Below are 12,075 nucleotides of genomic sequence, written 5' to 3' on the forward strand. Positions count from 1 at the left end.
AGGAGAACGAGGGAAAAGAATGTTGGGAGGTGAAGGGGAGCATCACAGAAAGACTTGAGTACTCCTTCAACTTTGGGTAAGTAGAGTTGCCCCTCATAGATCCAGTAGACAGCGATCAAAATCCGAGGGCATGAATTTTAAGGTCCAAGGATCCCATGTTCTATGGAAGGTATGCATAGTGTCGATACGTTTGACAGCCAATTTATCATTTGTGAGCGTCCATTGTACCTTAGTTTTTAAGGCTTCGAGGGGAAGAACTTTCAACAACCAAGCTCTGGCTATAATTTGCTTGGTGGCTGTGAATATACGGGTCATACGTTTTTAAATTGGAATTTGGAAAGTCCATCTGGTTTAAGCAGTGCCACATCAGGTAGCATCGGGATATCCAAGAGTATTCACAACATATGGTAGACTTGGGTCCATAGAGCATGAACAATTGGGCAGGTCCACCATACCTGGACATGAGTGCCTGGTGTGACTTCTTCGATGTCCTTGTGGTGAACCCTCAGAAGTCTTTTCTTGATTGTAGACTTTGACAATGACATCCTACCACCCAAAGAGTGTTCTTCACTTGGCTAGATGCTATGAAGGAGTTTATCCTCACCATTAAAGGATTTCTGCTGTCCTTTAGCACAGTTCTCTTCTGAGGTTGTCCAGGTCTTCTGGTGTTGCTGAGCTCACCAGTTCCTTCCTTCTTTTGAAGGTTGTACTGGATTGTGGATTTGACCTCTCCTTACATTTCTGATGTCCCTGTGATTGGTTAGTTTTGATTTCTCAGCTTAATGATATCGTGCAGTGCTTTAGCACAGTTGTCCCTTGTGGTTGTCCTGGTCTTTTGGTGTTGCTGAGCTCACCAGTTCGTTCCTTCTTTTGAAGGTTGTACTAAATTGTTGATTTGGCCTCTCCTTATCAAAGGAGATTGGGATCATCAGGATATTAAAGAGTTTTCACAACATATGGTAGACTTGGGTCCATAGATGCATGAACAATTGGGCAGGTCCACAATACATGGACATGAGTACCTGGTGTGACTTCCTCGGTGCCCTTGTGGTGAACCATCAGAAGTCTTCTCTTGATTGTAGACTTTGACAATGACGCTCCTACCACCGAAAAGTGTTCTTGACTTGGCTAGATGCTATGAAGGAGATTATCTTCACCATTAAAGGATTTCTGCTGTCATTTAGCACAGTTCTCTTCTGTGGTTGTCCAGGTCTTCTGGTGTTGCCGAGCTCACCAGTTGGTTCCTTCTTTTGAAGGTTGATTTGGCCTTTCCTTATAAAAGGAGATCGGGATCATCAGGATATTAAAGAGTATTCACAACATATGGTAGACTTGGATCCATAAAGCATGAACAATTGGACAGGTCCCCCATACGTGGATATGAGTACCTGGTGTGACTTCCTCTGTGCCCTTGTGGTGAACCATCAGAAGTCTTCTCTTGATTGTAGACTTTGACAATGATGCTCCTACCACCCAAAGAGTGTTCTTGACTTGGCTAGATGCTATGAAGGAGTTTATCTTCACCATTTAAGGAATTCTGCAATGCTTTAGTACAGTTGGACTCTGTGGTTGTCCAGATCTTTTGTTGTGGCTGAGCTCACCAGTTTGTTCCTTCTTTTGAAGCCTGCACCGGATTGTTGATTTGGCCTCTCCTTACATTTCTGCTGTCTCTGTGATTGGTTAGTTTTGATTTCGAAGCTTAATGATATCGTACAGTGCTTTAGCACAGTTGTCCCCTGTGGCTGTCCTGGACTTGAAGGTTGATTTGGCCTTTCCTTATAAAAGGAGATCGGGATCATCAGGATATTAAAGAGTATTCACAACATATGGTAGACGTGGATCCATAGATGCATGAACAATTGGGCAGGTCCACCATACATAGACATGAGTACCTGGTGTGACTTCCTCGGTGCACTTGTGGTGAACCATCAGAAGTCTTCTCTTGATTGTAGACTTTGACAATGACATCCTACCACCCAAACAGTGTTCTTCACTTGGCTAGATGCTATGAAGGAGTTTATCTTCACCGTTTAAGGATTTCTGCTGTCCTTTAACACCGTTATCTTCTGTGGTTGTCCAGGTCTTCTGGTGTTGCTGAGCTCACCAGTTGGTTCCTTCTTTTGAAGGTTGATTTGGCCTCTCCTTATCAAAGGAGATCGGTATCATCGGGATATTAAAGAGTATTCACAACATATGGTAGACTTGGGTCCATAGAGCATGAACAGTTGGGCAGGTCCACCATACATGGACATGAGTACCTGGTGTGACTTCCTCGGTGTCCTTGTGGTGAACCATCAGAAGTCTTCTCTTGATTGTAGACTTTGACAATGACATCCTACCACCCAAAGAGTGCTCTTCACTTGGCTAGATGCTATGAAGGAGTTGATCTTCACCATGAAAGGATTTCTACAATGTCCCAGATCAGCACATGTGATTTCTGAATGTAAGCTATGAAGAATATTTATATTTCAAAATTGTTTTCCAACAGGTGGACGCGATGTCCGGAATATCTCTGAGGAAAATCCCAATTCATCTTCGAATTGCAATACAATGCAAATTATGACTCGGTACAACACTTTTCCGGGAGAAAATGTTATATCCCAGAATACACCGAGATCAACGGATCCCTCCAATCTTCAGGAATCATCTGATAGATCCCAGACCGTAACTTCAGATACCCATCTAAGATCTCACAGTATGGAGAGATCAGCAGATCCATCGAATCCAAAGGAATTTTCCTCAAGCCAGGAAGGAGTTCACACAGGAAAGAGTTCATTGTCATGTTCAGTGTGCGGGAAATGTTTCACTGAAAACAGTACACTGCTTAGACATGAAAAAAGTCACAAGTGTGAGCGTCCCTATTCATGTTCAGATTACGGAAAAGATTTCATTCAGAAATTGAACCTTCTTGTACACCAGAAAATTCACACGGGTGAGCGTCTTTATTTATGTTCAGTGTGTGGGAGAAGTTTTGTTGGGGAAGCAAGCTTCCTTACACACAAAGAAAGTCACACTGGTGAGAGTCCCCATACATGTCCAGAGTGCGGGAAAAGTTTCATTCTGATTAGAGACTTGGTTATACATCAGAGAATTCACACAGAGGAAAATCCCTACTCGTGCTCAGAGTGTGGAAAAAGTTTTGATTCCAATGGAAACCTCCTTACACACCAGAGAGTCCACACGGGCGAGCGTCCCTTTTCATGCCCAGAGTGCGGGAAATGTTTTAGTCAGAAAGCGAGCCTTCTTAGACACCAGAGATATCACACGGGCGAGCGTCCCTATTCCTGTACAGAGTGTTCAGAGTGCTTCACAGAGAAAGTAAGCCTCGTTAGACACCAGAGGCGGCGTCACACAGGTGAGCGTCCTTTTGCGTGTTTAGACTGTGGGAAACGGTTTTTTGAAATGGGGACCCTCAATCTACACCGGAAAATTCACACGGGTGAGCGTCCCTATTCCTGTACAGAGTGCGGGAAATGCTTCACAGCAAAACGACACCTCGATAGACACCAGAAGCGTCACACGGGTGAGCGTCCTTTTGCGTGTTTAGATTGTGGAAAACGTTTTTTTTATAGGGGGGACCTCGATCTACACTGGAAATTTCACACGGGTGAGCGTCCTTTTATGTGTTCGGAGTGCGGGAAATGTTTTGTACAGAGAAAATACCTTCTGGCACATCAGAAAACTCACAGGCGCTTACAGGACAGAGGGAGTGGGAACCCCTCATAACAGGTTTGTAGACCTAAAAAAATCTAGAGATATAAATATACCAGGAAACGTTCGTAATCCCTCATCCTGAGATTATCGGGGGGGAGTATATCCTCAAGTAGCGCCCCCTGTGTGCCACAAAGCATACGGGGTGATGCAACAATACTAAACTGTGATTGAACTGCCAAGTGCCTGCAGGGGAGCTATACGGTCCCTCACACCCATTCAAAGTGCCCACCAACTGTGGTAATCCATGGACAACATGGCGGCCCATCAGCAATCCTGACAGCAGGTAGCCAACAAGGGTGGGTGACTTACCGGCAACCATGACCATAGATACAACCTTACCGATACCACCGAGGAATCCATGGCACAAGAACCAAGATGAAGATTGGACCATCCCACCCAATCAGGACTTCTCTTGCATCAATGGACCTTTTCCATAAGTTGCCGTCGGCTGCTTCGTAGATTTGCTCCACTGTAGAAACTGGCTTTTCATTGGTCCGGACCATGTATAGTTAAATAATAAAATCTACGCCCCCCCCCCTTGAGGGTGTAGGGACCGACGTGAATGTACAGTACGTGCGTAAATTGACGGCCCTATAGAAGAACCTGAAATAAATAAATAAATATTTTTTAACTGTAATTGCGCAAGATTTGGTTTCCACGAAAGCTTCGTTTTTATTGTTTGTTCGTTTGTAATAAAAAAAATAAAATAAATACAGTGAAGGTAATGCGTATTTGATCCCCAGCTGATGCTGATTGTTCGCCCACTCACAAAGAAATGATCGGTCTAAAAATCGAATGTTCGGTGTATTGTAACACTGAGAGACAGAATAGCAACAACAAATTCAGCAGAAATGCATGTCTAACAAATGATGACTGATCTGCATGTTCATGAGGGAAATAAGGATTTGATCCCCTTCACAAAATATGACTTAGTACTTGGTGGCAAATCCCTTGTTGGCAATCACAGAGGTCAGAAGTTTCCTGGAGTTGGCCCCCAGGTTCGCACACATCTCAGGAGGGATTTTGGCCCACTCCTCTTGGCAGATCCTCTCCACGTCATTAAGGTTTGGTAGCTGACGTTTGTCAACTCGAACTTTCAGCTCCCTCCACAGATTTTCAATCGGATGAAGGTCTGGAGACTGGCTAGGCCACTCCAGGACATTAATGTGCTTCTTCTTGAGCCACTCCTTTGTTGCCTTGGCTGTATGTTTTGGGTCATTGTCATGCTGGAACATCCATCCACAACCCATTTTCAATGCCCTGGCTGAGGGAAGAAGGTTCTCACCCAAGATTTGATGGTACATTGCCCCGTCCATTGTCCCTTTGATGCGGTGCAGTTGTCCTGTGCCCTTAGCAGAAACCCCCCCAAAGCGGAATGTTTACACCACCATGTTTCACAGTTGGGATGGTGTTCTTGGGGTCATAGGCAGCATTCCTCCTCCTCCAAACACGGCGAGTTGAGTTGATGCCAAAGAGTTGGATTTTGGTCTCATCTGACCACATTACTTTACACTAGTCCTCCTCTGCATCATTCAGATGTTCAGTGGCAAACTTCAGATGGGCCTGGACATGTGCTTTCTTGTGTTTCTTCCATTTGTGAATGATTCCACCAACTGTTGTCACCTTCTCACCAAGTTGCTTGGCGATAGTTTGGTAGCCCAGTCCAGCCTTGTGTAGGTCTGCTATCTTGTCCCTGACATCCTTGGACAACTCTTTAGTCTTTGCCATGGTGGAGAGTTTGGAATCTGATGGTTTGATTGCTCCTGTGGACAGGTGTCTTTTATACAGGTAACAAAAAGAGATTAGCAGCACTCCCTTTAAGAGACTGCTTCTAATCTCCGCTTGTTACCTGTATGAAAGACACCTGGTAGCCAGAAATCCTGCTGAATGATAGGGGATCAAACACTTATTTCCCTCATGAACTTGCAGATCAGTCATCATTTGTTAGACATGCATTTCAGCTGAATTTGTTGTTGCTATTCTGTCTCTCAGTGTTACAATACACCGAACATTCGATTTTTAGACCGATCATTTCTTTGTGAGTGGGCGAACATTCAACATCAACAGGGGAGCAAATACGTATTCCCTTCACTGTACATGTTCTGATTTTCCATAATAAATAGGAATGCTCCACACTTTGCAATGCTCTGTTCCGAGTCCATCTTGTTGGGTTACCAATGACCATCGTTTTCGGAAGATAGATGACTGGAATAGGCTCGGTCCATAGAGAGTCCTCTGTTGGGGTTCCATCGGTGAGAAGGAGAGTCTGGAAGGTTCCGCTCCTCATGTGTATCAGTTGATGTTTTTAAGGCACATGAAGCTTTCACATGGAGCAGTGATGTAAAGAGGATTTCAGTGTCAGACAGTCAAATGGGGACACAAATTGTATTGTTTCTTTATATTGGTGATCAGTGAAGAAAGGCCTGTTACTTCGCTTGTCAGTGAGAAGAATGTCCCTAACATTGGGGGTCAGTGGGAAGACTGTCCCTTACATTGGTGGTCAGTGGGAAGAATGTCCCTTACATTGGGGGTCAGTGGGAAGAATGTCCCCTACATTGGGGGTCAGTGGGAAGAATGTCCCTTACATTGGTGGTCAGTGGGAAGAATGTCCCTTACATTGGGGGTCAGTGGGAAGAATGTCCCTTACATTGGGGGTCAGTGGGAAGAATGTCCCCTACATTGGTGGTCAGTGGGAAGAATGTCCCTTACATTGGAGGTCAGTGGGAGGAATGTCCCTTACATTGGTGATCAGTGGGAAGAATGTCCCTTACATTGGGGGTCAGTGGGAAGAATGTCTCTTACATTGGGGGTCAGTGGGAAGAATGTCCCTTACATTGGGGATCAGTGAGAAGAATGTCCCTTACAATGGAGGTCAGTGGGAAGAATGTCCCTTACATTGGGGGTCAGTGGGAAGAATGTCCCTTACATTGGGGGTCAGTGGGAAGAATGTCCCTTACATTGGGGGTCAGTGAGAAGAATGTCCCTTACATTGGGGGGTCAGTGGGAAGAATGTCCCTTACATTGGGGGTCAGTGGGAAGAATGTCCCTTACATTGGGGATCAGTGGGAAGAATGTCCCTTACAATGGAGGTCAGTGGGAAGAATGTCCCTTACAATGGAGGTCAGTGGGAAGAATGTCCCTTACATTGGAGGTCAGTGGGAAGAATGTCCCTTACATTGGGGGTCAGTGGGAAGAATGTCCCTTACATTGGGGTTCAGTGGGAAGAATGTCCCTTACATTGGAGGTCAGTGGGAAGAATGTCCCTTACATTGGGGGTCAGTGGGAAGAATGTCCCTTACAATGGAGGTCAGTGGGAAGAATGTCCCTTACATTGGAGGTCAGTGGGAAGAATGTCCCTTACATTGGGGGTCAGTGGGAAGAATGTCCCCTACATTGGGGGTCAGTGGGAAGAATGTCCCTTACATTGGTGGTCAGTGGGAAGAATGTCCCTTACATTGGTGATCAGTGAGAAGAATGTCCCTTACATTGGTGATCAGTGGGAAGAATGTCCCTTACATTGGTGATCAGTGAGAAGAATGTCCCTTACATTGGTGATCAGTGGGAAGAATGTCCCTTACATTGGTGGTCAGTGGGAAGAATTTTCGGTCGGTAAGTTTGTCAGCCAATTTATCATTTGTGAGCGTCCACTGTACCTTAGATTTTAGGGCTTCGAGGGGGAGAACTTTCAACAACCAAGCTCTGGATATAATTTGCTTGGCGGCTGTGAATATACGGGTCATAAGTTTTTAAATTGGAATTTGGAAAGTCCATCTGGTTTAAGCAGTGCCACATCAGGTAGCATCGGGATATACTTGTGGTGAACCATCAGAAGTCTTCTCTTGATTGTAGACTTTGACAATGACATCCTACCACCCAAAGAGTGTTCTTCACTTGGCTAGATGCTATGAAGGAGTTTATCCTCACCATTAAAGGATTTCTGCTGTCCTTTAGCACAGTTCTCTTCTGAGGTTGTCCAGGTCTTCTGGTGTTGCTGAGCTCATCAGTTCCTTCCTTCTTTTGAAGCTTGCACTGGATTGTGGATTTGACCTCTCCTTACATTTCTGATGTCTCTGTGATTGGTTAGTTTTGATTTTGCAGCTTAATGATATCGTGCAGTGCTTTAGCACAGTTGTCCCCTGTGGTTGTCCTGGTCTTTTGGTGTTGCTGAGCTCACTAGTTCGTTCCTTCTTTTGAAGGTTGTACTAAATTGTTGATTTGGCCTCTCTTTATCAAAGGAGATTGGGATCATCAGGATATTAAAGAGTATTTACAACATATGGTAGACTTGGGTCCATAGATCATGAACAGTTGGGCAGGTCCACCATAACTGGACATGAGTACCTGGTGTGACTTCCTCGGTGTCCTTGTGGTGAACCATCAGAAGTCTTCTCTTGATTGTAGACTTTGACAATGACATCCTACCACCCAAAGAGTGTTCTTCACTTGGCTAGATGCTATGAAGGAGTTGATCTTCACCATGAAAGGATTTCTACAATGTCCCAGATCAGCACATGTGATTTCTGAATGTAAGCTATGAAGAATATTTATATTTCAAAACTGTTTTCCAACAGGTGGACGCGATGTCCGGAATATCTCTGAGGAAAATCCCAATTCATCTTCCAATTGCAATGCAAATTATGACTCGGCACAACACTTTCCGGGAGAAAATGTTATTTCCCAGAATACACCGAGATCAACGGATCCCTCCAGTCTTCAGGAATCATCTGATAGATCCCAGACTGTAACTTCAGATACCCATCTAAGATCTCACAGTACGGAGAGATCAGCAGATCCATCGAATCCAAAGGAATCTTCCTCAAGCCAGGAAGGAGTTCACACAGGAGAGAGTTCATTGTCATGTTCGGTGTGCGGGAAATGTTTCACTAAAAACAGTGCACTGCTTAGACATGAAAAAAGTCACAAGGGTGAGCGTCCCTATTCATGTCTGGAGTGCAAAAAATCTTTCTCTCGGAAAAAAGAATTTCTTAAACATCAGAAAACTCACACAGCTGAGCCACCCTATTCATGTTCAGAGTGCGGGAAATGTTTTAGTCTGAAAGGAAACCTGGTTAAACACCAGAGGAGTCACACGGGTGAACGTCCCTATATATGTACAGAGTGCGGGAGTTGTTTCGGTAATAGACAAATACTTCTTATACACCAAAGTCGTCACAAGGGGGAAAGTCCTTATTCATGTTCAGAGTGCGGGAAAAGTTACAATACGAAAATAGACCTTCTTAGACATCATAGACAGCACACAGGTGAGTGGCCCCATTCATGTTCAGAGTGTGGAAAAGGTTTCATTCAGAAATCGAAACTTCTTGTACACCAGAAAATTCACACGGGTGAGCGTCCTTATTTATGTTCAGTGTGTGGGAAAAGTTTTGTTCGGGAAGCAAGCTTCCTTACACACAAAGAAAGTCACACTGGTGAGAGTTTTCATACATGTCCAGAGTGCGGGAAAAGTTTCATTCTGAAAGGAGACTTGGTTATACATCAGAGAATTCACACAGGCGAACGTCCCTACTCGTGCTCAGAGTGTGGAAAAAGTTTCACTTGCAAAGGAAACCTCCTTACACACCAGAAAATCCACACGGGCGAGCGTCCCTTTTCATGCCCAGAGTGCGGAAAATGTTTCAGTCAGAAAGCGAGCCTTCTTAGACACCAGCGATATCACACGGGTGAGCGTCCCTATTCCTGTACAGAGTGTGGGAAATGCTTCACAGAGAAAGTGAGCCTCGTTAGACACCAGAGGCGTCACACGGGTGAGCGTCCTTTTGCGTGTTTAGATTGTGGGAAACAGTTTTTTGAGACGGGGGGCCTCGATCGACACCGGACAATTCACACGGGTGAGCGTCCTTTTATGTGTTCGGAGTGCGGGAAATGTTTTGTACGGAGAAAAGACCTTCTGGGACATCAGAAAACTCACAGACGCTTACAGGACAGGGGGAATGGGAACCCCTCATAACAGGTTTGTAGACCTAAAAAAATCTAGAGATATAAATATACCGGGAAACGTTTGTAATCCCTCAACCTGAGATTATCGGGGGGGGGTATATCCTCAAGTAGCACCCCCTGTGTGCCACAAAGCAGACGGGGTGATGCAACAATACTAAACTGTGATTGAACTGCCAAGTGCCTGCAGGGAAGCTATACGGTCCCTCACACCCATTCAAAGTACCCACCAACTGTGGTAATCCATGGGCAACATGGCGGCCCATCAGCAATCCTGACAGCAGGTAGCCAACAAGGGTGGGTGACTTACCGGCAACCATGACCATAGATACAACCGTACCGATACTACCGAGGAATCAATGGCAAAAGAACCAAGATGAAGATTGGACCATCCCACCCAATCAGGACTTCTCTTGCATCAATGGACCATTTCCATAAGTTGCCGGCGGCTGCTTCGTGGATTTGCTCCACTGTAGAAACTGGCTTTTCATTGGTCCGGACCATGTATAGTTAAATAATAAAATCTACGCCCCCCCTTGAGGGTGTACGGACCAACGTGAATGTACAATACGTGCGTAAATTGATGGCCCTATAGAAGAACCTGAAATAAATAAATAAATATTTTGTAATTGTGCAAGATTTGGTTTCCACGAAAGCTTTGTTTTTATTGTGTGTTCCTTTGTAATAAAAATAAATAAATACATGTTCTGATTTTCCATAATAAATAGGAATGCTCCACACTTTGCAATGCTCTGTTCCGAGTCCATCTCGTTGGGTTACCAATGACCATCATTTTCGGAAGATAGATGATTGGAATAGGCTCATTTCATAGAGAGTCCTCTGTTGGGGTTCCATCGGTGAGAAGGAGAGTCTGGAAGGTTCAATTCCTCATGTGTATCAGTTGATGTTTTTAAGACACGTGAAGCTTTCACATGGAGCAGTGATGTGGCCCTTTTACTTGCCTGTATCTGGCCCTTGGGCGTGCTATTCCTCCAAGTGGCGCCAACGATGAGCCATTGTTCCTCCCACTAACACCTGACATAGAATATTCCCATCGCTGCCATCTTGGATCTTCACCTCATGGTTAGTGATAGACTCCATAATTTCACTTTCGTTTTCTTCATCAGTGATGTAGGAGCCATCTCCATCCGTGGCCTAAAGAGGGTCAGTGAAGAAAGGCATGTTACTTCGCTGGTCAGTGGGAAGAATGTCCCTTACGTTGGAGGTCAGTGGGAAGAATGTCCCTTACATTGGAGGTCAGTGGGAAGAATGTCCCTTACATTGGTGGTCAGTGGGAAGAATGTTCCTTACATTGGTGGTCAGTGAGAAGAATGTCCCTTACATTGGTGGTCAGTGAGAAGAATGTCCCTTACATTGGTGGTCAGTGAGAAGAATGTCCCTTACATTGGTGGTCAGTGGGAAGAATGTCCCTTACATTGGTGATTAGTGAGAAGAATGACCCTTACATTGGTGATCAGTGGGAAGAATGTCCCTTACATTGGTGATCAGTGGGAAGAATGTTCCTTACATTGGTGATCAGTGGGAAGAATGTCCCTTACGTTGGTGGTCAGTGGGAAGAATGTCCCTTACATTGGTGATCAGTGGGAAGAATGTCCCTTACATTGGTGGCCAGTGGGAAGAATGTCCCTTGCATTGGAGAAAGAGGGAAAATAATGTTGGGTGGTGAAGAGGAGGATCACGGAAGGCTTGAGAGTACTCCTTCAACTTTGGGTAAGTAGAGTTGCCCCTCACAGATCCATTAGACAGCGATCAAAATCTGAGGGCATGAATTTAGAGGTCCAAGTATCCCATGTTCTATGGAAGGTATGCATAGTGTCGGTAAGTTTGGCAGGTGTGACTTCCTTCTGGTGTTGCTGAGCTCACCAGCTAGTTCGTTCTTTTGAAGGTTGTACTGAATTGTTGATTTGGCCTCTCCTTATCAAATGAGATCGGGATCATCAGGATATTAAAGAGTTTTCACAACATATGGTAGACTTGGGTCCATAGATGCATAAACAATTGGGCAGGTCCACCATACATGGACATGAGTACCTGGTGTGACTTCCTCCGTGTCCTTGTGGTGAACCATCAGAAGTCTTCATTTGATTGCTGACTTTGACAATGACACTCCTACCACCCAAAGAGTGGTTCACTGTTCCTCTGGTGGTCAGTGGGAAGAATGCCTCTTACGTTGCTGGTTAATGGGAAGAATGCCCCTTACGTTGGTGGTCAGTGGGAAGAATGCTCCTTACATTGGTGGTCAGTGGGAAGAATGCCTCTTACATTGCTGGTTAGTGGGAAGAATGCCCCTTACATTGGTGGTCAGTGGGAAGAATGCCCCTTACATTGGTGGTCAGTGGGAAGAATGTCCCTTACATTGGTGATCCGTGGGAAGAATGTCCCTTA

The 12,075-nt window shown here is 45.0% G+C and overlaps 1 protein-coding gene across 1 annotated transcript in view; it reads left to right on the forward strand.

Moving 5' to 3' along the window:
• LOC149453256 (uncharacterized) overlaps positions 1–12,075 on the forward strand; it is a 65,883-nt gene that overhangs the window by 9,666 nt on the left and 44,142 nt on the right. The window contains exon 7 of the mRNA XM_089688616.1: positions 8,286–9,679. Within this exon, the coding sequence (XP_089544742.1) occupies positions 8,286–9,679 (1,394 nt within the window). The remainder of the gene's footprint in view (positions 1–8,285; positions 9,680–12,075) is intronic.

Source organism: Staurois parvus, unplaced genomic scaffold (assembly GCF_062004578.1).
Source record: "Staurois parvus isolate SC_StPar_1 unplaced genomic scaffold, SC_StPar_1.0 ptg000449l, whole genome shotgun sequence".
Lineage (NCBI taxonomy): Eukaryota > Metazoa > Chordata > Amphibia > Anura > Ranidae > Staurois > Staurois parvus.